Source organism: Quercus suber, unplaced genomic scaffold, assembly GCF_002906115.3.
Source record: "Quercus suber isolate HL8 unplaced genomic scaffold, Cork oak 2.0 scaffold_274, whole genome shotgun sequence".
Lineage (NCBI taxonomy): Eukaryota > Viridiplantae > Streptophyta > Magnoliopsida > Fagales > Fagaceae > Quercus > Quercus suber.
The window spans coordinates 42922-69824 of NW_027069730.1; the positions used below are offsets into that span (position 1 = coordinate 42922).

General features: G+C 33.9%; 2 protein-coding genes across 3 annotated transcripts; one reads left to right on the forward strand and one right to left on the reverse strand.

Moving 5' to 3' along the window:
* The first annotated feature begins 2850 nt into the window (after window positions 1-2850).
* LOC111985685 (GDSL esterase/lipase 7-like) lies at window positions 2851-8512 on the forward strand. Its single transcript, XM_065781640.1, is given in 6 exon segments — window positions 2851-3057; window positions 3059-3083; window positions 3427-3548; window positions 7193-7413; window positions 7848-8134; window positions 8220-8512. Coding segments are annotated over 6 exon segments (1077 nt in total). The 3' UTR covers window positions 8435-8512.
* A 909-nt stretch (window positions 8513-9421) lies between these two features.
* On the reverse strand, window positions 9422-22581 carry LOC111985681 (protein root UVB sensitive 6). Of its 2 annotated transcripts, none has more exons than XM_065781648.1 (13): window positions 22085-22581; window positions 20915-21013; window positions 20627-20740; window positions 18378-18449; window positions 18166-18276; window positions 17966-18085; window positions 15164-15265; window positions 14985-15057; window positions 14718-14801; window positions 14557-14621; window positions 11253-11354; window positions 10962-11147; window positions 9422-10015 (listed from the first exon to the last, which is right to left on the reverse strand). In XM_065781648.1, the coding sequence occupies exons 1-13, from the start codon at window positions 22439-22441 to the stop codon at window positions 9944-9946; spliced, it is 1557 nt and encodes a 518-aa protein (XP_065637720.1). In that variant the 5' UTR covers window positions 22442-22581; the 3' UTR covers window positions 9422-9943. The 2 variants fall into 2 exon arrangements, with proteins under 2 accessions (XP_065637720.1, XP_023873108.2); XM_024017340.2 differs by lacking the exons at window positions 9422-10015; window positions 10962-11147; window positions 11253-11354 and adding exons at window positions 12687-13096; window positions 14041-14226; window positions 14330-14431.
* Between the last annotated feature and the right edge of the window lie 4322 nt (window positions 22582-26903).

Genomic DNA, 26903 nt, shown 5'->3' on the forward strand with positions numbered 1-26903 from the left:
AAGAAAAACTGCAATGACAATTTCAATATCTATCTTTTGATATTTAACAAATTTCATTATAAAATATGTAGATGAACAAAAACTTTCTCAATAAATTCAAATCTCAGATATATCCATCTCTTTCTCATTAAAGACACAATATAAGATAATTTCTTTTACATTTCATTTGGAATGAGTGAAAGAGAAGAGAAAAGAAGGGAAAGTGAGGCTTTACTTCAGTTTGGTTGATAGAAGAGAAGAAAGTAGAAGTTCAAAATGAAGGAAGATATATCATTCCGTGCTCACATTTTGCGTCCATCGACTCCATCCAATTAATTTGGGTGGAAATGGAGAGAAACTCCACTAAAGAGTTGCAGTCACATTTGTTAACTTTAAATGCCATTTCTTCCTTTCATAAACCAAACATAAGAAAGAGAACATATTCTTCTCTTTTATTTTCTCATTCCCTCCCTATTTCCAAATATATAGGAGGAATTTTTTTCTCCTTTTCCCTTTCTTTATCACCTCCTTTCCTTACTCTACTCTAATTACAACTATACACAATGTTAAACCTAATTCCCTAGTGAGTAGTGACAACTCAAGAAAGAACCAAAAACTAATATATTTAGGAAAAAGTTAACAGATGTCTCAAAGGAATTAGTTTATAAAATATTTTTAGAAACTTTTTATAAGAAAAGAAAAGAATAATTAATTTTTTTGGACAGTTTTTTACATTTCTCATAAAAGTAGTATAAAATCATTCTTAAAATTTCCCATTTAACCAAATCCATATATTTATATTATAGGCCTTAGGATTTGTTTGGATACCATTTATTTTGTTGAAAATTGAAAACTTATTACTGAAAATACTGTAATAAAATAGTTTTTAAAACACAAAACACTGTAACTCATTGCGTTTTTCATGGGTTTGGTGGTCCATGAACAATGCCGTGAGACCCCTAATAAAACACAAAACGCAACTTAATTGTTGGGCGTTTAAAAAATGCATGCTTAGTGGTATAGTTGCTGTGTAAGTGGACTAACATTGAAGGACGTTCCACACATATAAGTAGCTAAATAGGTCGGTGGTGAATCCTTCACACAGAGAGTCTCTCTCTCTCTCTCTCTCTCTCTCTCTCTAGTCTAACCTAATTTAAGACATACAAAAGGCCACATCAAACATGTCATATTTAGAATGTGATGATCCATCACAAAATTGCGGCGGAAATTGACGGTTAACTATCACAAATTAAGATTAAATATATAATCTTAGCAATAAAAAGTCACAAAAATAAAAATCACAAGCATAAACAGGAAAGACAAAACCTATTGATCATATATTTTTTTGGTTGAAAAAACCTTTGGATTAAATTCAAGGTCGGTCTTATGCCATTTAGGTCATGGCCTAAGGCCCTTTATTAAAGAAAGGCTCCCAAATGTGGGGAATATAATATATATATATATATATATTGTAGGGACAAGGCCTAAAACGGTATATTGGGCCTTAGGCCCTATTCGAGAACGTTGGAATGTTCGAGGAGAGACAAATAGTTGAGGGATTCTAGCTCAGTGCCTCATGAGTAAGAAAGGAGTAAAAGGCGATCCGAAAAAGAATATCTCCTCGGCTGCGACAAACATTGCTTTAATATGTATTCCAGCAACGAAAATGACCTCAATAGAGGCACCAATGTCAGAGGCATGTTTCATAAACACACGAGAAGGAAGGAACCAAAAATATCTAAGGAAAATGTGCTACTTTCGCATTAAATGCATTGCAACTATTTTTCTGGCTGCATTTATGTAGAAAAGACCCCTGAACATTATTTCCTTGGTCACCGTAACTCACAGAGAGCTAGAAGGGGTGTCTCATGGGACGAGTACTCGAGTAGTGGCTTGAACGGTTGACAAATGGAGGGCCAAGATCACCAGGAATGAGATATATAATGTGAGAGACCCCTGAAAGAAAAGGGATCAAAAAATCAAGAGAGAAACACGGTAGTCGTCTAGAACCAAACTTGTAATAAAATCTTGGAAGCAATATACTAGAATCAGTCTCCTCCGATTTGGCCGGGGATGTGTTTTCTTTAGTAAAAGTCTATTATTCTTTTTTCTTCATCACTAAAATCTATTAGCTCGTTGTCTAATTCGCTAAAGCCTAGTTCTTCAACCCGCTTTCTATAAATTTATTGCTTTGGGCTATTTGGGCTAAGCCTATACTCCTTTTGGGACAAGAGTTCATTTTGGGTCCATACATACATATATATATATATTTTTTTTTTTTTAAATGTGAGTTATGTATTTTTCTTCCACTTCCAATAAGCCCCAAAAAAATAATGGACTAATAAAAATTCAATCCAATCATCATTAGTTTTTTTTTTTTTTTTTTTAATTATTGTTAAGCTAATGAGTTATATTAAATTTAAAAAGTTTATAACATCATCAATTTTTTTTTTTAAGTTTATAATATAGAATGTTAACTAAATATTAGTTAAGTAATATTTAAATATAAAAATAACTATTTAATGTTTCGCTTCAAACATCAAACTGTATTAAGTGAATCAACTTGACCACAATTCTAATTAAAAAAAAAAAATTAGAATCTCAAATTCAAGCTCTCTTAGACAGAAGAATTTAACAACTTAACCTACCTCATATCTGTCACGTATATATGCCATTGCACACGTATTTTACTTCTCTTTTTAAGCTCAAACTCAGTGATTTTCATGTGACTGACGCTTCCTTCCTGGGATTCCTCACACAAAAAAAACCATAAAGAAAAAGCTATATAGCTTCTCATTTGTCTATCTCATCCAGCACATTTCCTCGTATCTTTCTCTAACAACAAAATATTCCTAGTGAACAACAACAATAATGACTTCAATGCCACTCATTTTCTTGTCCATTTTCCTTCATCTTGTCATTCTGATCCATAGTTCACCATTGGCACCTGCATTATATGTGCTTGGAGATTCCTTGTTTGACAGTGGCAATAACAATATTTTGCCCACCTTGGCTAAGGCAGATTATCTTCCTTATGGTGTGAACTTTGTCAAAGGTGCTACAGGAAGATTCACCAATTGGCAGAACTGTTGCAGATTTTATAAGTATTAATTCTACATTGTTTAAGATATATTTGTGATATAGATTTTTTGTTTATGCTGTAATGGCCAAAGAGGCCAAAGTATAATAATGTAGACTCATTTAAGGTTAACCCTATCCCCTATATAACACACTAGAGAATATAGTAAAGGTTCCTGTTCTTTCTTGCTTTGGCCTTTTCTTAATCTTTACAATATTCTTTTTTATATTTTCTCTTTTAGATTTCAACATGGTATGCATGAGAGCATATTCAACAGTTACTAACAACATTGATAAAACATATAACTCATACTATTATTATCAATGCTTAAAGTATTTCTTATGTTCTTTCATTTCTGACCCTTGTAGCTGAATTTCTTGGGCTACCATATTCTCCACCATACATGAGTATATGGAGATCAACACCAGTTACAGGTTTCAACTACGCGTCGGGGTCTTGTGGCATTCTTCCTGAAACTGGAGACCTATTTGTAAGAACTCATTGTGCACTCTTCTTTGTTTCTTCTTCTTTGTTTTCCTCTTTAGTGTCACTTAAAAATTTAGCAGCCCTTATACTTATTCAAGAATAGAAAATAATAAAATATAATACGGTTTTGTTATTTCAAAAGTTTTTAATCTGTTGTGTTTGTGTCTTCAAATTAATCCATATTAGATAGATTTTAGGAATGTATAATAAGCCCGAATTTAAGAGGCGTGTTACTGAGACAGGTAAAGCTCATTGTAACCTCATGGCGTGTTTTAATTTGCTTATATTATGTTATAGATTTAATAAAAAATGTATTTAAAAATAAATAAATTGTGTCCTGACCTGACAATTTGTGAAGGAGAATAAATTATTACAAAAAAAATTGAGATCTTATTCTATTATCAAATTTTTATATACTTTTTAAAGGTTACAACAATGTTTTATTTTATTTTATTTATTTTCTCTTGGTTAGAAATCTTGCTTCTTCTTCTTTTTTTCTTTTTATAAAATATTTATTATGGTTTTTCTTATATATGTTCTGAACTATAATAAACATTGATAAAATATGTTTCTTTTCTTTTTTCTTTTTAAAGAAATTTGACTTATAATAAAGATAATAACTTATTAAATATATTAACAAGAAAATTTCAAAAAAGAAAAACAAAAGACAAAATTCGAATTATATTATAATTTATAAGTTAAGTAAGGATGGGGTTGTAACTTGTAAGAAGAATTCGTTAAGGCTTTGCCTTTGTTTTTGTTTTATTTTCTTGGGGCGAGGGGTGGCTCAGTCTTTGATTGTACTGACTGAGAAAAAAGTAAGTTCTGCGGTCAATTTTTTAATTTCTTCTACACCAAACACATGAACCAATCACATGCTCGTCAAATAAAACCCATCAAACTAATAGTAATCAAAGATCAACCTTCGTCGGTAGAGTTACAAATATGAAATCTCACAAGCTAAAAGCAATAGGGGGAAAGATTAAAAAAAAAAAAAAGAAGAAGAGAGAACTTGCGTGACCAAAGAAAACCCATAAAATTAAAATTTATAAATAAACTAAATAGAACTCATTACAAATACAACAAGGAGGGAAAAAAGAAATATATATATATATATATATATATATAGCATTGGCACAACAAACCTAAAGAAAATCTACCCTAAACTCAATAGGAATCAATCCTACACCCCCATGCTAATCCAAGTAACTCATTATATAAAAAATAACAATCATCTAAAACCGATTAGCATGTACCTGAATTAATTTGAGACAATTTCATCAAATTTCGACTTTGACTTAAATTGCATCAAGTAATTTTTTGCCCACCTCAATCCAAAGGGCATGAGTTACAATTAAGCCAAACTTTACAACAATGGTGCGGTGATCTTTGTTAGAGATATATTAAACATATTAGCCCAATAGTATAAATTCAAACTCATCCTACTTTTTATACAAATAAAAGACTAGGCTTGCACATATAAAATGATTGGGCTTGGGTATATGCTATTGAGCTAATATATCTCTAACAACATATTAGCCCAATAGTATAGGCCCAAGCCCATCATACTTTGTGTACAAGTAGGAGACTTGACTTGCATACATAGAATGATTGGGCTTGGACCTATGCTATTAGACTAATATATCTCCAACAATCTTGAAAGAGTTACTAAGGTTAGAGCACTTAGAGAGGGACAAGTTGGGGGCACAAGGGTTAGGAAGTTGATGCCTTCGCAGTTTAGTTGGTCTTGAAAAAATTTTGACACCTAGATTAAACGAAAACCCAAAGATTTTGAAAACTTAAAATTGAAGCCAGTAACCAAGGGTGCAAAACTAAATATAACCAAAAATCTGATCAGTTTTGGACTCTGTCAATTAGGTCTTGCATTTTTTATAACAACTATGGAATATGGTATAGACTTGCAGGTTGTATGAAAAATTCTAATTTAGACCCTAAACAATTTATGTAGCAGAATCAATGGATTTATTGCACAAGTTATGACGTAATCCAATAAACATCACAAACAATTTAAATCAACCACAATGATCGAAAACCACATCAAAAGCAATAATAAAGAAAAGGCACACACATATTTGGTTATAATGTGGAAAACTCATGAAGAACTTTCTCAATGGAAAAATTATTCCTAGGATCCAATTCTTGTAGAAAATTCACCATAGGAAAAATAAAACTATAAATAGTCTAGTCACATGATCTTTGTACAACTAGACCATAGAAAAATGCTCCGTTTGCTGCAAGGGAGTCAATACCGTACCGGAGGCTGTACCGATTTGGCCAGCGGTACGATATATTTCGGATACCGGCCAATACCGGTGTACCGTTTCGGGTTTACCGCTATTTTTTATATTTATAAATAAATAAAGATATATATGTATGTATGTATGTATGTGTGTGTGTATATATATATTATAATAAATATAAAAGTTTATCATAAAACATTTCCTCAATTCAGAACTAATTATTCATGATTTTAGACTTTAGTATCAATTAAAAGAAAAAAAAAACATAATATAAAAAATAGAAAGATTAAAAGTTACCATTACATACTAAGAAAATAAATAATACTAATAAGTTAATGCAAATAAGTTACCATTCTATCCTAACAAAAATTCAAAAATTACAAAACTTAAAAAAAAAAAAAAAAAAACTTTTTTTTGTACCGGCCGGTATGCCCGGTACCGGCCGGTAACTTTTTTTTGTACCGGCCGGTACGCCCGGTACCGGCCGGTATTGACCGAAATTGGCCGGTACGAGGCCGGTACGGCCGGTATTTTTTCCGGTACGAAACAGAGGGGTATTCGGTACCGGATTACTGGCCGGTACGGTATATTCCGGCCGTACCGGCCGGTACGGTACGGAATTTGCTTCCTTGGTTTGCTGTCCTACCACAATAGTCCCTGACCCTCTAAAATCTTCCTAAGTGAATATTCTCCTCCACAAACCATAAGCTCTGCCACTTCAAGAAGTCCTTAAAGATTTAAGGCAACATTTAACTCACTAGAACAAACTCTGATTTCAAGAATGGTTTAAAGCTCAGGTGTATAGGGACACAATGGTTTTACTTGTTTTTGAAACAAGGTACAATGATGAATTCACTGTTTAAGCATAGGAAGAAGGCTTTGACATCTGAACTTTTTAGCATTGGCATGGTATGGTAGATTTTCTTCTCTCTAAAAGTCATAATAAGTTACTTTATATAGTTGCACAAATTAAGGTTAAAATTGAGCAAGAATACTTTTTCTAGAAGAATTCGAAAATAAGAACCTGACGATTTTGCTTGAATGAACGACGAGCAAGTGACTAGAGAAATCTGTGTCACTTTAATTCAATTGGCCATACTACACTTATTTCAAATTTAAATCAGTTCAAATTTGTGTCCATTTTGATGTTCCAAATGTCTAATTTCCAATGAAAGAAGTTTTATTCAGAAATTAATTATGGTATAAAAGATTTGAGTGAAAGATCATCAACTCATTGTATTTGAACAAAACAAAACCTCCTTATTTTGAGTAGCTTCTAACCCCAACTCAACCGTAACACACTTCTATCGATAAAACCATTTATTTTTAAAAATAAACAAAGAAGAAGAAGCTCATTGCTTTATCATATGGTGGTGGTTGTTTGCAGGAAAAATGCTTGAATTTACAAGAGCAGATAGATTTGTTTCAGAGGACAGTTCAGTCAGATTTGCCAATGCATTTCAAAAGCTCATATGATCTTTCAGAGTACTTGTCAAAGTCTATATTTATCTTATCTATAGGCAGTAATGACTACATCATTAACTACCTTCAACCCAATCTGTACAATACAAGCAAACATTACCCTCCACAACCATTTGCTCAACAAGGGTTTTGAGGTTGTCTTCTTTCTAATTTTTTTTTTTTTTTTTTTTTTTTTTGAGTTGATCTTTTTTTCTAAACTTAACTGGCCATCACTTCTATTATCCATATCAAAGTAATTTGATTTCCATAATTAATTTAATATAGTTTTCTTGCTCATTTAATTAATACATATATACTAGTGGAAAATAAATTTGTTCAACATTTTACATCATGTAAAAGTGGTTTTCTTTCTCTCCGGATAATTCAATAATTATAACAACAGGGAGAAGGGGATTTGAAACCTGAATCATGGGTGTCAGAAATATTGATACACGTGTACATGTGTGCGCATGCATTAATTGTCTGCCTTAAGATACTTTATCAAATCATAATATGGATGATTTTTTTTTCCTTGATTGTTCATAAGCAACAAATTTATCATTCACTCATATATCTTGCAGTTTTACATACTTTTTCATGAATTCACAGAGGCTATATAGTTTAGGAGTCAGGAAGATAGTAATGTTTGAAATTGGCCCCATTGGATGCATACCATCAATTACAAGGAAAGTACGTAATAAGCACAATGGACAGTGCGTGGAAGAAATAAATCAGATTGTCTCACTTTTTAATGAGGGACTTCCAGCATTGCTAAAAAATTTGACATCCACACTTCAAGGCTCAACCTTTGTTCTTGGCCAAGCTAATTTTCTTGGCTATGATGCAATAAAACATCCTTCTAAATATGGTAAAAATAATTTATTTTCTTCTAAGCATTCATAGTTATTGATTTACAAGCAATATAGATAATTTTCTTTATTGTTTATTTACAGGCTTGACAGACTCAGAAACCCCATGTTGCACTACCTGGGAAAATGGGACTTCAGGGTGCATTCCACTATTGTCTCCATGCCCTCATGCATATCAACACTTCTTTTGGGATGCCTTTCATCTTACTGAAACTGTTTATTCTGTCGTAGCAACCCGATGCTTCAATGATGCTTCATTTTGCTCTCCCTTCAACATTAAACAACTCATACAATTGTAAACTATACACATTATATGTGTTAATTGTATTAGCATGACATAATTATTCTAGATTATGTGATTGGTACAATTAAATTAATTTTGTTTAATGTGATAGCTTTAGGTATTAATTTTACAAGTTGCAAACTCCTGCAATGTGTGAGAAAATGTAATATAATTATTTTATAAGAAAATAATGTAAAATTTGTTGGTTAAATAGTGCACGTGTTATTTAAAAGTATTTTATATTTTTATAACTTTTTATGTAATAGAACATGTAATTTATTTTGCATTCAACAACAATACATAGTAAATTGTAATATATTTTTTTATATATATAAAAGGAGAAAATGTCATTAAAATGATTTTTTTAAAAAAATATACTATAATCGGTTGGCTAATTTAAACATATCCAATAATATTAAAATAAAAATGTACACCCTCATTCATGGAACACATGTAAAATGTTACAATCAATAAGTTTAAGAATTAGCAACTAATCTTTTACATTTCTTGCTTGATCATTCGTATAATTTAATTTTAATTTCTCATTCTCATCGTTAACTTGTGCATTTCTCAATAAGTGCATTACCAAACCCATTCTTTCTCTCCCGAAGTCAAATATTTTGCCTTATGTGGTTTCTAATTGGTAATCACCTCGAGCTGTAAAAAGGCTGGTTTCTGCTCAACTCAGTCGAATTATTAACTGCCAACTCATGGCTTTTTGCATATTGGTAATATCTTGAAAACCCTATTGGCACTTTTTTTTTTCTATGAAAACCCATTAGAAAATAAAGCAGTGATGCACTATTGAGTATTGGCTAGTGCCTTTGCATGGAGCTACTGTGCGTGCATGACTAGAGAGTCCTGACATGAGTTAAAAATTTTGAGCTATTTTTCATTAAGCAATAGGGATACAGTATGTCCCTACCTACATTGTTCTTTGTTCTTTTCAACCTCAATGCTCAACCAAGCTTTTAACATATTCTCAATAATCCCCTGTGCAATATGAGCAAATAAAAATTTATTGATTGACAGGAAAAATTCAACTGCACAGGAGTGGGAGCTTTGTGCACTAGATACAACATGGAAAATTCAAACTATTCTGTAAACACAAACATGGCGACTCAAGAAGACAGAAAATATGAAAAGAAAAAACTCAAAACCCCAAAACATAAAAGAAAACCCCACCGATAAGAGAAAAAGAAAAACAACCCAAATCTATGTGCAACTATTGTATGAAACTTCATGCCTAACAGCACATCCCTTATAACTGAAGACTGCACCATGCCATCTTCAAGCGTGTTTCACCATGCAGAGGGTGCAAACTGCAAAGTATTTTTGCACTGTAACACAGACTGACCACCTTAATAAGCCCATGGTTCCAATGGTCCTATTGGTTTAGTGCTAGCCCTTTTTGTCATACATACCTCTTTGTCTGCGGTGTCTGAGGCAGTACAAGTGCTTGGCGTTGTTGAGCACCTTATAAGTCAAACCCCAGTTTGCATACAGATGAAAAAGTATGAGCATGTCATCCTAATTTATCACTTGCACATAGCCTAGCTCGGCCAGGATTAAGAAGTGATTCTGACATCTTCCACCCCTAACAAAAAGGAAAAAGCCAAAATGTATTTTAGAAAGAATGTATCATAACCCATAATCAGTGAATCATCATAACTACATTGGGTTGGTGAATGAAACGTGAGTCTAAATACAAAAAAAAAAAAAAAACCCATATAACAATAGACTTCATTCTAACTACTGCTTAATTCCTGTCAAGATCTTTGCCTTCCAAAAGTAAGAATTCAGAGCTATGGTCAGGTGCTTTTAGACAACTTCCAAGATAATTACTGAAATAGTATCCAATAGCCTGTACCACTAAAACCATTCTTTTGTTCAGAATTTTGGATACAATTCCACCTTGTTAAAATTACATTATATAGGAGTAGGACAGGTATCTAATAGGACCACCTCTCATGCAAAATTGCTTGCAACCACAACCATACTGTACTGAATACAAATATCACAATGCAGGAAAAACTTTTGCAAATTTTTTAGCAAAAAAATAGGCCGAACACTACGTTGTTTCAGAATGTAATTTATAGCACAAAATTTCATTGTAAGAGCAAAACACAATACAGATTGACAAGTAAATAGCAGCATTGAACTCAAATGAGCACCATCAAGTGGTTGTCAAACATTCTCAAGGCTTCATAGTACCTCCTGTGCAAGTGATTGAGTATAAGCCCCTCCAGGATGGAAGGGTGATTAAGAGTGTAGATGATCCAGTGTTGGGAGTCTAGCCCTTCATTTTTTGTTTTTCATACTAGCACAATTAAGTAGGCATTGCCTTGAAGGAGGCCTATTAAACTCCAGTAAATTTCTCACTTCTCTAAATTTCTTGTAACTGGTAAGCCAACCACTTCAAAAGCACCTCAAGCATAAGCCCAAAGGATACATACACAAAGCTCAAAGCTAACAATACTGCACATTGACACACACACTTCTCTGAGGGAAAAAAAAAAAAAAGATAGTTGATTTCCACCTACCTGCTCTGCAGCTTTGCTCTTGAAAATCCCATATGATTTTGAGACCATCTTACATGACTCTGACATATGAGCCTCAAGATCAGTATTTGTCAACACAATATCTGAATAGTTATTATACTCCCTCTGCTTCTGAGAACTAGATTGACTCTCATTTGATGATTGTACAAAATGCAGAAGCACGTGAGCCTGTTATACAAGGTTAACTAAATCTTAAACACAAAACATACAAGGAAAAAAAAAAACTCATGGTTAGTGTAACCAGTACAAACAAAGATGAGTGAGAAATCTCACATGGAATGCTGCTTTTAGAATGTCATCTGACTTTGCCTGATCTTTGAGCAATGCATATACTTTACCCTTTGATGGATTATATGTCACAATATATCTCTCTTTCTGTCACCAATCAAGAGGACGTAATGAATACATACAAGAGAGACAGAGCTAATTAAGCAAAAGAAACTACTTAATCCATGAGAGCAATTTCCTTGAAATTTTTTTCTTCCCAAAAAGGAAATTACCTCGAAGAGAGGCTCTATGGCAAGATATTCACCTGGGTCTTGGAAAGCATCATTAAATCTTGGCCCTGCCAAACAATTGCAAAAAATTTCAGATTGAACTCCCAGGAATAAGAGGACCAAAATCAAGTGGGAAATCTTGCAACATGGTTCCTCTCACATACCAAGAACAACAGGCCTATCTTTCAACCATGGAAAACTGAATATGTTTTCGTTCAAGTTCCCCTCCCGCAATGAGGGGACTCGTCCTGCAAATAGAAAGAAAGAATGACTAAGTCATTACACATTATAATATACACTTCTCATGCTTATATAGGGGACTAGTCTGCTTCATTTAGGATACCATGAAGAGACCGTCAGATATAATTAAAAAGAAAAAAGGAGGAAAAATTCTGCCTCTAAAGTAGGCCACTTATGGTGAGTTAGGAACCTGTCTTAAGGAATGAATCAACTGCCACAGTGAATCTTGCTCGGTTCAATGTGTGCAACTCTACAGACTTAACCTGAAGGAAAACATAAGTGAAATTAGCCTTGACTAATTCAACTTACACAAACACAAGGGATGTGAAGAAGCTATAATAAACATTGTATCCTTCTAACCAATCTAACCTCTTGGTAAGAACTGAAGACATATCCACACGAAAGTAAAGCAAACGTAGTAACCAAGGACGGATTTCTTCTTGAGATCATTATGCTCATCCCAGTTCCCAGCTTCACAAGACAAAATTTTTACTAGCAGAAATTAGTACAATGGAGGAGAAGAAATTAGTACATACTAGCAGCACACATATGATACAGGCCTACTTTTCCAGCTTACCATTGACAGTTTGACACTGTCACATTTAGTCATGAATGATATCATTTACATAAAAATGCTAACATATATGTCCATATCGTTTACTCCTCTTGTCCCCCGATATAAATTTTTTGAAATGGCATGACAACTAATGAAAAGGTAAAAATACAGTAATCTTCTTAATGTCCTAATAAAAAAATTCTAATCAAAATTTTTTTAATGGTAAATTACACGTGCTCCCATGGGTTTTGAATCAATGAACTCACCCTCTTCCCACACTTGTGAGAGGAGGAAGTGCCATTCGAGCTTGGGCTCATTGGCAAAATGGCATTTACTTTATATTGAAGGTGACACAACTTCTGATAAGAACCTTGTTTGCCTTTTTTTTTTTTTTTGGGGGAGGGGACCCCCCGGATAAGAGAAAAAGAAAAACAACCCAAATCTATGTGCAACTATTGTATGAAACTTCATGCCTAACAGCACATCCCTTATAACTGAAGACTGCACCATGCCATCTTGAAGCGTGTTTCACCATGCAGAGGGTGCAAACTGCAGAGTATTTTTGCACTGTAACACAGACTGACCATCTTAATAAGCCCATGGTTCCAATGGTCCTATTGGTTTAGTGCTAGCCCTTTTTGTCATACATACCTCTTTGTCTGCGGTGTCTGAGGCAGTACAAGTGCTTGACGTTGTTGAGCACCTTATAAGTCAAACCCCAGTTTGCATACAGATGAAAAAGTACGAGCATGTCATCCTAATTTATCACTTGCACATAGCCTAGCTCGGCCAGGATTAAGAAGTGATTCTGACATCTTCCACCCCTAACAAAAAAGGAAAAAGTCAAAATGTATTTTAGAAAGAATGTATCATAACCCATAATCAGTGAATCATCATAACTACGTTGGGTTGGTGAATGAAACGTGAGTCTAAATACCAAAAAAAAAAAAAAAATCATATAACAATAGACTTCATTCTAACTACTGCTTAATTCCTGTCAAGATCTTTGCCTTCCAAAAGTAAGAATTCAGAGCTATGGTCAGGTGCTTTTAGACAACTTCCAAGATAATTACTGAAATAGTATCCAATAGCCTGTACCACTAAAACCATTCTTTTGTTCAGAATTTTGGATACAATTCCACCTTGTTAAAATTACATTATATAGGAGTAGGACAGGTATCTAATGGGACCACCTCTCATGCAAAATTGCTTGCAACCACAACCATACTGTACTGAATACAAATATCACAATGCAGGAAAAACTTTTGCAAATTTTTTAGCAAAAAAATAGGCCCAACACTACGTTGTTTCAGAATGTAATTTATAGCACAAAATTTCATTGTAAGAGCAAAACACACTACAGATTGACAAGTAAATAGCAGCATTGAACTCAAATGAGCACCATCAAGTGGTTGTCAAACATTCTCAAGGCTTCATAGTACCTCCTGTGCAAGTGATTGAGTATAAGCCCCTCCAGGATGGAAGGGTGATTAAGAGTGTAGATGATCCAGTGTTGGGAGTCTAGCCCTTCATTTATTGTTTTTCATACTAGCACAATTAAGTAGGCATTGCCTTGAAGGAGGCCTATTAAACTCCAGTAAATTTCTCACTTCTCTAAATTTCTTGTAACTGGTAAGCCAACCACTTCAAAAGCACCTCAAGCATAAGCCCAAAGGATGCATACACAAAGCTCAAAGCTAACAATACTGCACATTGACACACACACTTCTCTGAGGGGAAAAAAAAAAGATAGTTGATTTCCACCTACCTGCTCTGCAGCTTTGCTCTTGAAAATCCCATATGATTTTGAGACCATCTTACATGACTCTGACATATGAGCCTCAAGATCAGTAGTTGTCAACACAATATCTGAATAGTTATTATACTCCCTCTGCTTCTGAGAACTAGATTGACTCTCATTTGATGATTGTACAAAATGCAGAAGCACGTGAGCCTGTTATACAAGGTTAACTAAATCTTAAACACAAAACATACGAGGAAAAAAAAACTCATGGTTAGTGTAACCAGTACAAACAAAGATGAGTGAGAAATCTCACATGGAATGCTGCTTTTAGAATGTCATCTGACTTTGCCCGATCTTTGAGCAATGCATATACTTTACCTTTTGATGGATTATATGTCACAATATATCTCTCTTTCTGTCACCAATCAAGAGGACGTAATGAATACATACAAGAGAGACACAGCTAATTAAGCAAAAGAAACTACTTAATCCATGAGAGCAATTTCCTTGAAATTTTTTTCTTCCCAAAAAGGAAATTACCTCGAAGAGAGGCTCTATGGCAAGATATTCACCTGGGTCTTGGAAAGCATCATTAAATCTTGGCCCTGCCAAACAATTGCAAAAAAATTCAGATTGAACTCCCAGGAATAAGAGGACCAAAATCAAATGGGAAATCTTGCAATACGGTTCCTCTCACATACCAAGAACAACAGGCCTATCTTTCAACCATGGAAAACTGAATATGTTTTCGTTCAAGTTCCCCTCCCGCAATGAGGGGACTCGTCCTGCAAATAGAAAGACAGAATGATTAAGTCATTACACATTATAATATACACTTCTCATGCTTATATAGGGGACTAGTCTGCTTCATTTAGGATACCATGAAGAGACCATCAGATATAATTAAAAAGAAAAAAGGGGGGAAAATTTCTGCCTCTAAAGTAGGCCACTTATGGTGAGTTAGGAACCTGTCTTAAGGAATGAATCAACTGCCACAGTGAATCTTGCTCGATTCAATGTGTGCAACTCAACAGACTTAACCTGAAGGAAAACATAAGTGAAATTAGCCTTGACTAATTCAACTTACACAAACACAAGGAATGTGAAGAAGCTATAATAAACATTGTATCCTTCTAACCAATCTAACCTCTTGGTAAGAACTGAAGACATATCCACACGAAAGTAAAGCAAACGTAGTAACCAAGGACGGATTTCTTCTTGAGATCATTATGCTCATCCCAGTTCCCAGCTTCATAAGACAAAATTTTTACTAGCAGAAATTAGTACAATGGAGGAGAAGAAATTAGTACATACTAGCAGCACACATATGATACAGGCCTACTTTTCCAGCTTACCATTGACAGTTTGACACTGTCACATTTAGTCATGAATGATATCATTTACATAAAAATGCTAACATATATGTCCATATCGTTTACTCCTCTTGTCCCCTGATATAAATTTTTTGAAATGGCATGACAACTAATGAAAAGGTATAAATACAGTAATCTTCTTAATGTCCTAATAAAAAAATTCTAATAAAAAAATTTTTAATGGTAAATTACACGTGCTCCCATGGGTTTTGAATCAATGAACTCACCCTCTTCCCACACTTGTGAGAGGAGGAAGTGCCATTCGAGCTTGGGCTCATTGGCAAAATGGCATTTACTTTATATTGAAGGTGACACAACTTCTGATAAGAACCTTGTTTGCCTTTTTTTTTGGGGGGGAGGGGTGGTTGTGGGGAGATGAGAATAATATAGGGAACTGAAGTTCCACTTTTGGAAAGTTTCATATATTGATCAACCCGAAAAATAATAGGTTAGCATCTATTGTGGGATGGAAGCATATGATTTCTATAATGCCCGAGGCATATGATCAATGCAAGCTTTGTTCATTCCGTATTTCCACACAACACGACACACACACAAAGTTTAGTTTAAGTTACAATTAGTATAATTCTAATCAGTATTCTGTGACTTGATAAATTTTCATTTGATGAGTGTTATGATAAAACAACTGTTTCCATCAAGATGATCAAAGATTAAGACTACCTCATATATAAAATGTTCATAACTATGGTTCTTTATATTTTATTAGATACAAATTACATGGCTTGATGAATTGGATGATAGATAACATTTGATGGATACAAAATTTGGTGTGTGTGGGTGTTAAGCAAAAAGTGATCATGCAACTTGATGGTGGATGACGTAGGATAGAAGCTGCGATGGGCTTCGCTACCAATTTGAAATTCAACACTAAATTAGGTTCTTTGTGAGCTGTTAGACTTAAAAGATTCTTGAATGGGTCAAGGTTACAAAAGGTTTGGGTGGGTCACAAAAAATTGAATCTTGAAGGAACTCAATGGCATTTTGTAGTTCAAAACTTTAAATTAGATGGAAAAAAAAAAAAAAAAGAAAGATAAACCCTAGATAATCCATACCTTAAAACTTAAGAAAAGCTGCTAGAATTTTATTTGATTATAGTCTGAATCTTTAAAGCTTACATAAAAGCCTTTATATAAACTATTCCTAATTATTGTAAAACAAAGACTAGGATTCCCAAACAAAGAAGAAAAATAACAGTTAAACTAAGTAGGAAAGACAAAGAGAACTCCAAAAGCTATATAACCTAGATCACAACAAAATAAGACTTGATTCAACTTAGACTAGCTAATCAAGATCAAAAGAGTTATAAATATTCGAAATGGGGCTGACAATAACATTCCCTATAAGTGGTATTGTCAAAATGACAATCCAACTAAAAGTTATTAAATGGTATAACATAACTAGGAGTTACGTCCAGTGTAATTTGAACCTAATCTATATAGACATATGCCAAGTTACTTATCAAAACAATCTATGCCAAGATAATAAACTGAAATTCAGACTCAATTTCCGCCTCTTGATATTCTCAAAAAAAAAAAAAAAAAAAAAAAAATCCCCCTCTTGAACCCATTAATTGAAAAACAAAAAAAAAAAAAAAAAAAAAAAAAAGGAGAGATAAACCCTAGATAATCCATACCTTAAAGCTTAAGAAAAGCTGCTAGAATTTTATTTGATTATAGTCTGAATCTTTAAAGCTTACATAAAAGCCTTTATATAAACTATTCCTAATTATTGTAAAACAAAGACCAGGATTCCCAAACAAAGAAGAAAAATAACAGTTAAACTAAGTAGGAAAGACAAAGAGAACTCCAAAAGCTATATAACCTAGATCACAACAGAATAAGACTTGATTCAACTTAGACTAGCTAATCAAGATCAAAAGAGTTATAAGTATTCAAAATGGGGCTGACAATAACATTCCCTCTCAGTGGTATTGTCAAAATGAAAATCCAACTAAAAGTTGTTAAATGGTATAACATAACTAGGAGTTACGTCCAGTGTAATTTGAACCTAATCTATATAGACATATGCCAAGTTACTTATCAAAACAATCTATGCCAAGATAATAAACTGAAATTCAGACTCAATTTCCCCCTCTTGATATTCTCAAAAAAAAAAAAAAAAAAATCCCCCTCTTGAACCCATTAATTGAAAAACAAAATCTAAGCTCCTTTCTGTTGAAAGGCAACCCAATTACAATTGTTTGCCATACACAAAATTTTTACTTTGCTCTACATAATCATTTAATACTATAGAATCCTATTTGATAGTTTGACACATGAATCAATGAAAAGGTTATGGCTGCCAATGATTGAATGCTGTAACAAGGAAAAGACCATGTTGGAGGAAAAACAATTTGTTAAGGGAGAATAAGAAGCCTATATTACAAGCTCAGACCTATTTCAGAGAGTACTTATGTTAGACGTAATGGTGTCAAAACAGTGTTTTGGGCCCACAAACCCATGTCACTATAAATTTCATTTGATAGAACCATCTCACATTCCTAGTTATATAGATATCATAATGCAAAACTAGAAAGAGGAGTTTAATAAGCATACCAGATCTGCAACATTCCCAACACATTCTCCTTTAGCAGTTACATCCCCAATGTTTTCTCCTATGGCAAAGGCTTTGTAAATTGCTGTACGAGTTGATGTTGATGTTACAGCAGCCACACTCTGAAAGCAAATAGTAAAGAATATGAGAGCTCACAACTGACATGGCCATGATAGATTGTGCAATGAAAAAACCATCAAACCTTTACTACGTTAGCAGCACAAGCCAAAGGAAGAAAAAGGTGTGGCATGGCTGCAGTTGCCAACTCCACACCGAGACCCAACTCCATAAAGAGATCACTCGTAAATCGTAGCTGTAACACATAATTTTGGGGAGATGGAAGGTATTATAAGCGGGGAGATGTCAGGTTGAAAATTGGACTGCCAAATTGAACAAAACAGCTATTAATTATACCTGTTTTAAATCATAATCAAACTTCTTTCCTTGGCGGGCAAAAAGCATTTTCCCAACACGACCAGCACCATCCTATAAACAATGTAAATTTACCTTCATGAACACATTGCGAATTTTCCAATAAGACCACAATCAATCTCAACAAGAAGGGCCTGAAAGTAATTAAATAAAGCAAGACAGGGAACTAAATTGCAGTCAAAATGGAACCCTTTCTGTTACTGCTTCCTAAAATATTATAAATGCAATTGGCTGTCAGCATAATGTGTAAATTACCAGTAGTCTCCAGCATAAAGAATTTTTATTCCTCAACGTAGATGAGTAATATTTTGGGAATTGTAACAGTGGAACACTCAAATGACAAGCTACTGTAACAAACAGAAGCCCATTGACAAATAATGTTCATTTTCTAATGATATAAATAAGAACATTATGATAGTATGATACAGAACCCAAGCAGGAAAAAAGAGAGAGTAGAGAAGCCTATAGACATACAATGCAACAGACTTATATTTCAAACATGAACAGTACATAACATGGCTTATTATCCAACTGAAAACTATATATAGCAGCAGTTCCTCATTTCTAGAACTTTACACACATTATAATAAAACAGCCATACTCCATTAGAGTCTTTAATTTCCTTGAAAAATGCACCCTTGTGGAGTGGACCACTCAGCTCAACAAAGGCTTACTTCCAAATATTCATGGTTGGCTACCAAAAAGCTTCAATGGCATTTATCTCTATCTAGAGCCAAACTCTCCAAATCACATAGCTCTCCTAACTGTGTCTACTCAATACTCATGTCCTCATTGACCTTGTTTCCTTCATTTACCTTCAATCATGGCACACCTATACACTTGTGCAAGAACAGGTCTTCATTGCATATGGGCAAACCAACCATCAGATACATGTCAATAGGACTAGTTAAATAGTTCATTGAAAGCATGAGATGTGATACTCAATGCCCTTGGTTAAAAAACAACAACAAAGCCTTAGTCCCAATTTTTTTGGGGTTAGCTATGAATCCTCAATAGATTGATCAAGGTCAACGCCACATGTATTCTTTTCCTCCATTCTATTCTATCTGAAATCATACTCTCTGTCACTTTCTTAATTGACATGTCCTTTTATACCACTTCTATTAATGTTATTTGGTCTTCCTCTACCCTTTTTTTTTCTCGACTTGAATCAACTCACTCTTTTTTATAGGTGCATTAGTCGTTCTCCTTTAAATATGACCAAAGCATCTTAAGCGGCTCTCCCTCATCTTTTCATCAATAGGGGTCACCCCTATCTTTAAGTAGATTTCTTCATTTGAAATCCTATATTTCCGTGTATTTTCACTTATCCATCTTAACATTCTCATCATTTTATTAATGTTGCTTCTTATCAGCCCAACATGTAGTACCATAGAGCATAGAGGGTCTTATAGGCTTATAGCAATCTTATAAAATTTTCCCTTTAACTTGAAATGTACTCTAATCACACAATACCACAATACTCTTGATACGCTTTTCCATCGACCCCACTCTTACCCTATGATTCACATTTTCTTTAATCTCTCCATCTTTAAGAATCATTAATCCAAGATATTGGAAACTCTCTCTTTAGTTCTCTTGACCATCAAGTCTTACCATCTTTAGGAGCCCTTTCATATACTTTCTCCAGGTCAATAAAGACCATAAGAAGATCTTTTCAGGCCTCTTTATATTTTTCAATTAGATGTCTATGTCAGAAAATAGCTTTTATGGTAGATTGTCCAATCATAAGCCTTTTGTATTCATTGTGTAGATGGTGTTTTCTATATGCTTTTGGTGAGATTTTGATGTATGTGAGGTGAACTTGTTTTGTTCGAGTTGTGGTTTTTGCTCAGTATGTGCTGTAGTGGTAGGTGTGACCTCCAGTGTATTTGAGTTGTTTCATTTCTGTAAGAGTTGTGTTTACTACTCAGTATGTTTGCAACTGTGTCTTGATTAATGAAATTTCTCATTCACTAAAAAAAAAGCATAAATAAAGATCCTCCAACGCATTGAATTCAGTTGTACTTCAAAGAATGAAACTCTTGGTAAATAGTGCATATATCAGATGTCATGTCATACATCCAATGGTAACATGCCATTTAAGATGGGTCATGAACTTCAATATGGGTCACGCATACTATCTTGCGAAACTAGTACACAGGAAAACTTGTAGCTTTATTCATTATGAAAAATGGATACTATCTTGTGAAATGTAACATTGTGTTCACCTTGAGAATCCAGTTAATAGCAACAGCGCCAGGAGTTGCTTGGTTTCTAGAGACTCCAACTGAACTCAAAAGTGTTTGCGTTGCGAAAACACCCATTGCTCCACCGAAGAAATGCTACAATGAATAATGATAATCATTAGTACAGCATTTAAGAGCACCAAAATTCTTGAATCCCCATTGGCTGGTATTAAAACATGAAGTGCTGCATGTTCAGTTCTTTTTATTTAATATCTAGTTCCCATTCCCATATGAGTCCACTGTCATTCCAATGTTTCACTGAAAAATTACCTTCAAAGCTCTCCACTTCATAAACGGAACATACGAAGGAGAGACACTATCAGGGAAACCTTCGGGAACCACATAGGATCTTAAAAATGACATCAAATCCTGCACCAAAAACAAAGAAATAAATTCAACAGATGCACCACATCACAAAGTCTCCGTTCTAGTGCATTTAATAATTATAGCACACCAACCATCCATTCTTTCCATCAAATTTTCTTCATCAAATAGGTTCAGGATTTGACTTTGATCATTATGGACCAGTGTCAAGATCTAATCCTCGACATGGAAACCTAATTTTAACTAACAATGAAAACTGCTGCGTTAGTGAGATTATATGAGCATGAACATCGTAAGTGGATATCTAGCAACAATTTTTAATTTTTACTATTTTTTGATAGGTAAGAATTCAATTTTATTGACTAAGAAAGAACACCTTGTGCTTACAATGATGAACACAAATGGACCAAGCAAAAAGAATACAAACAAATAAAGATTTTAATCGATCCAAAAAGCATTCAATATCCTCAAACGAACGGCAATTCCGCTCCTTCCAAACAATCCACATCAAACAACCCAGCACCAAGTTCCACACATCCAAGCCATGCTTCCCAAAACGATTCTTAATTTCTTATAAAACCAATGCTACAGTCAATAAATATATATGCTTTTACAGATATAATAAGACTTGAACCAAAGGCGTCCATTTTATGACGATTGCTTCTATCCATCAGGTCAAAACACCAATACCAATAAATAGGCTTGCGTCAATGAGTTTGATCATTATGGATGGATAATCAAAATCGCTTTCTATACATGCAAAACTAATTTTAACTAACAATGAAAACTACTCCATTATATAAGCATGGACATCATAGTGGGATATTTAGTAACCATTCTTAATTCATAACTACAATTCATGAAGTCAGTACGTATATTTACACAGGGTTCAGTTCAAACTACATCTGGTTTAACTTTAAGCAATGTTAATTGAATGCAAATTTTGACAAATCCACCCTTAGATTACATTAGCTTCGTATATTCTCTATTCTTGCAAAATTTCAAGGTAATCAGATATGAATAGTCATTTCTTCAATTGATTGTTTAAATTCAAGTTTTTACAGTTTATGCATCCAATGGTAAATAATATTTGATCGGCATAATATAAAAGTGAACCTCATGAGGAGGTTGAGGAGTGTTCAGAGTGAGGGCGCGAATGGAGGCTTTGTTGAAGGTTCCAGAGAGTGCGTCTTTTTCTGCCACGTAGTTCCACCTGCGGCCGTCGATTTCCTCGGAGCAAATCAACCTCAAGCTCGAATTCACATACTCTTCCTCCACCAGACCGAGACTCGACCTCCGATTCTCCGCCGAGTCAACTAAAGAAAGCGGCGGTGATATCTCTGGCTCTGTTGAATTTGAATTAGAAGAAGCGAGATTCGCGCTTATACGCAGCGTTTCGCGGACGAGGAGAGTCTGCGCCGTTGAGTTCGTTTGGGATTGCTTCAATTTGATCGGAGGAGGAGTAGTCGCCATTGTAAAATGAGTCTGTGTCGGTGCGTGTTTGTGTTTTTGGTTTATTGATAGTTTACACGGTTTGATTTGAAGGAAATGAGAGAAACAGAAAGAGGCACTGGTTGTAACGGTTTGATTTGTGTTTCGTTACTGCACACTTACACTTCACTTGACTTGGGCCAGCCTTCTTTTCTATTTATGTGCTGTATTTATTAATTATTTACAGTTTTTCCAGCTCATGAACAACTATTTAAAGTTTTACTTTTTTTTTAAGTTATAAACTTATACTCATATTTTTGCTCAGCTAAGTTTATAGCATTTACATCTGTGTTTTTAAAAACTATACATATTTTAGTATAAAAAGAAAAAGAAAAAGAAAAAGAAAAAAGAAGAAGCTATTTTTATCTATTTTAACAACTAATTTTACAATATACACAAAATCTTAATTTTTATTTAATATACAACTCATTAAAATAATGTAAACTATCTCATCAATAATATAAACAACTTATTTCTCTCATCATATCACCAAAAAAAAATCTCTCATCTCTCCCATCTCACTCTCTTCCTCCATATATCAAACCCAAACATCCAGCAACCACCACCAAATCTAATAATCCCATCACCCACTACAAAAAACGAGAGCTATAGCCGTGTTTGAAAAATGCAGTTATAGACCCTAAAAATGCAGTTATAGGCTATAACTGCGTTTTTATAAACACAGCTAGAGGTCCCCCTATAGTTTCGTTTTTTACCCTCTATATCTGCGTTTTTTCACCCTTATAAATTGAGACCTATAGCTGCGTTTTATAAAAAAATGTGGCTATAGACCCACTTTGGGCTGCGTTTTTTAAAACACAGCTATAGACCATCTTTGGGTTGCATTTAGAAACACGGCTAAAGCCCCCTACATTGGTTTGTCCATAGCCGCGTTTTTAAAAACGCTGCTATAGGCCTTTTTTTTTTTTTTTTTTTTTTTTCTTTTCTTGCTAAGTACAATTCTTGCCCAAATAATTTACACTATGTTCCCAACAAACAAGTTCTTGCCCAAATAATTTACAATTCTGTAAGCACTCAACAATTGCTAGCAAACAAAACAAAACAAAACAAAACAAGTTCAATAATTACATTTTTTGCAAATGTGATGGAGAATCACTGTCCATGGCATTCCACAAAATACGCAGAACAAAACAATGAAATAGCATCTCAAGATACATGCTGAAATGAGTAGCATCCTATGGAGATAGAATATCTACAGTAAACTACCTTGTAGAAATTCAATAACTCACAAATATCCAATCTTTAGCTCATGGATTTCTAAGAGCTACCAACCGCTTCTTAAGCTCATCAACTCCCGAATTGCATGGGCCAAAATTCCATGGTTGATCAAAAACAGGAAAGAGTGGAGAATTTCATTTCATTTCATTTTATTTTATTTTTCGAATAGCAAGGAAAGAGTAGAGAAAATGAACATAGTTTTGGATTTGCAAATGAAATTCTCCGCCCGCCCACCCGGGGGGTGGAGCTACTGACAACTGCCAAGAGTTCAAGTATAACCCAAATCAGCTTAGTTACATAATAATAATAATAATAATAATAATAATAATAATAATAATAATAATAATAATACCAAATGGTAACAAAGTCCGGAAATGAATAGCTTCTGATACCAACTTGTGAGGCAACATCAACACCAATTTCATCTAGCACTTGCAAGAGAAAATAAAAAGAAAATTTTGCCATTACTCATTCCAAAATCCTATAATTGATGATTTATGAAGCAAATAAACCTAATATGGTGTCCATCTAAACTTGTAAGAACTTAGGATATCAGAAAAGGCAATTCTTCTTAATCTTTCTAGCTTTACCACTAGAAACTCAGAAGTCTGTAACTAGTGGCTCAAAATTATCAAGTTGGTTCAAATCCATTGCATGCAATTACAAAATGACAATCAAACTCAGACAGACAAGCCATTTAAAAAATATTAGGGACATCCCTGGATAAGTAAAAGGATTAAACTACTCCTAAATTTCATAAGTCCAATGGTAATTCACTTAAGAAAAAAAGTATAAACAAGTGCAATTATTTTACAAAGTACAATTAATAAATGCAATTAAAGAAGCCTGCCTGATTTGTGAGCTCTTCGGACTCAGAGCACAGCGGTGTCGTGGATCAGGAGCTGATGTTTGGGTCGTTCAGGGGTTTGAGCTAATTTTGGGTTTTCTTCAATTGTGTGGAATTTGGGGGGTTTTTTTTTTCTCCAATTTAAAACCAACCTGTAGCCACTTTGATAAAACGTAGTTATAGACGTGCTTAAAGCTGTGTTTATGGAAACGCAGCTGTAGGCAGGCTATAGCCACGTTTATAAAACGCGGCCTAAACCCAACCCATATAAATGCAGCTACAAACACCTTAAAACGTGGCTACATATCTCACCTATAGCCTTGGGTGCTAAACGTGGTTATAACTGAGACCTATAGCTGTGTTTTTAGGAGCGCAGCTTAAAGACACTTTATAGCTACATTTTTGTAAACGCGACTAAAAAAAATACACCACCACTACCACTACCACTGAAACACCACCGAATCAAAAAAACACAAAACCACCACCACTACCAAAACTAAAAAATAAGAATCAACCACCACTACTGGAAACACTGAACCACAACCAACAATGACCATAGAAGCTCAACGCCGATCTACAGCCACCCAAACTACCACCCATAATCGCAAGTGAGAGAGAGTGAGAGGAAGAGAGAAGAGTGAGAGTAAGAGTAAGAGAGAAGAGAGAGAGATGAAGAGAAAAGAGAGAGAGTCTGAGAGTGAGAAGGACTAAGTTGAGAGATTAGTTAGAAAAGAGAGAGAAAAAGTAAATAAAATATTAAATTTTAACTTTACAACCCATATACATTTGTAAATATAAGTATTTACTGTTCATAATTGCTAAAAAATTAAAAATTTTAACAATACCCAACTGGGTAAAACTCAACTTAAGCATGTGTGGTTGTAAAATAACAATTTTAGAGGTTTTACACCCTCAATGCTAATGTTCTAATAAACGTATAAAAATAAGCTATCTCAAACAAGCACTAAATAATTGCATAAATTATCTAGTAGAAAAGTTGATCTTGTTATGTGTGCGTTTATCATCAGCTTATTTAGTTTTTTGTTGAATTTTTTTACTGAAAATGTGTTAAGTATATTTGTATTTTGAGGGGGAAAAAAAAAGAGTTAAGATTTTGAAAAGTTGAACAAAAAAACTGATGCCAAACACATACACAAAAAGAGTCTAAACTATCCAAGAAACAACAATAACCATTAACAAGTTTCGATTCAATTATATTACAGATCTCTTAGAGAGTATACTTCTATACAGTACGAATCGTATGATATTCTAACACCAGTCAAAGAGGTGTATGAACAATATCAATTGCATGTAATATTATCATGACCTAGAAAAACGTTAGACACATTTACGTTATATTCAATGAGAGCTAGCTAGGGACAAAATGGGCTTTTGCCCTTTTCGGGCAAATTAAATAGCTTTATACCCCATTTCCCAAACTAATTAGGGAAATGGCTCTCTTTTAAAACTCGATTTATGATAAATCGAGTTAGAAAAAAAAAATTTTGAAACCTTATAGTGGCGTTTTAAGGAGCCTATAGTGACGTTTTAAGGACCTATAGTGACATTTTTTAACTCGACTTCAATGAAATTGAGTTATAGGCAATTTTTTTTTTTTTACCTATAACTCGATTTCATGGAAGTCAAGTTAAAAAACGCCACTATAGGTCCTTAAAAACATCACTATAAGTCCTTAAAAACGTCACTATAGAGCTTAACTCGATTTTTAGTAAGTCGAGTTTCAAAAGAGGGGTATTTCTCTAATTAGTTTGAGAATAAGGGCATAAGGCTATTTAATTTTCCTGAAAATCGCAAAAGCCCATTTTGTCCAGCTAGCTAGTCACAATTGTGCTTCCACTAATTGCCACACAACACACAATCCACACACTTCCTCATCTCTTTCACTTAAATGTCTGATGACTTTGTCAGGGCCAATGTTGCACTACAATACCCCAAATTAAGCTCCCAAAGACACGAATTGGCTCTCATGTATTGAATATGTCACACTCCATTTGTTTTAATGTTAATATTTCCAAGATAATGACTAATTTTTTAAAAAGAGTATTTTGGAAAACTATCATTTTTTTTTTGTTTGATAACGACATTGAAAATGAGTTAAAATATTTTTTTAGTATTTGATATGTACAAAAAAATTATTAACATTTTTTGTATAATTTAAAACATGTATAACATGTATATTGTGTAAATCAACTAATGTAATCAATTTAAATTGAAAAACAAAGTATGAATTCAATTAGGATATTAAAGTTTTATTGGGTTTGTCTCAAATTTCACATATTAAACAGTTAATGTTTGACATATCAAAAATTCTATTAGACTTATTACGTGTTTCAAGGT

Coding starts and splice junctions, on each gene's coding strand:
- LOC111985681 (XM_065781648.1), bottom strand. CDS start 22,441: ATGGCGACTACTCCTCCTCCGATCAAATTGAAGCAATCCCAAACGAAC. Junction 21,014..22,084: donor CTCCTCAACCTCCTCATGAG/GTTCACTTTTAT, acceptor TTTTTGGTGCAG/GATTTGATGTCATTTTTAAG. Junction 14,802..14,984: donor TGATTCATTCCTTAAGACAG/GTTCCTAACTCA, acceptor TTCTATTTGCAG/GACGAGTCCCCTCATTGCGG.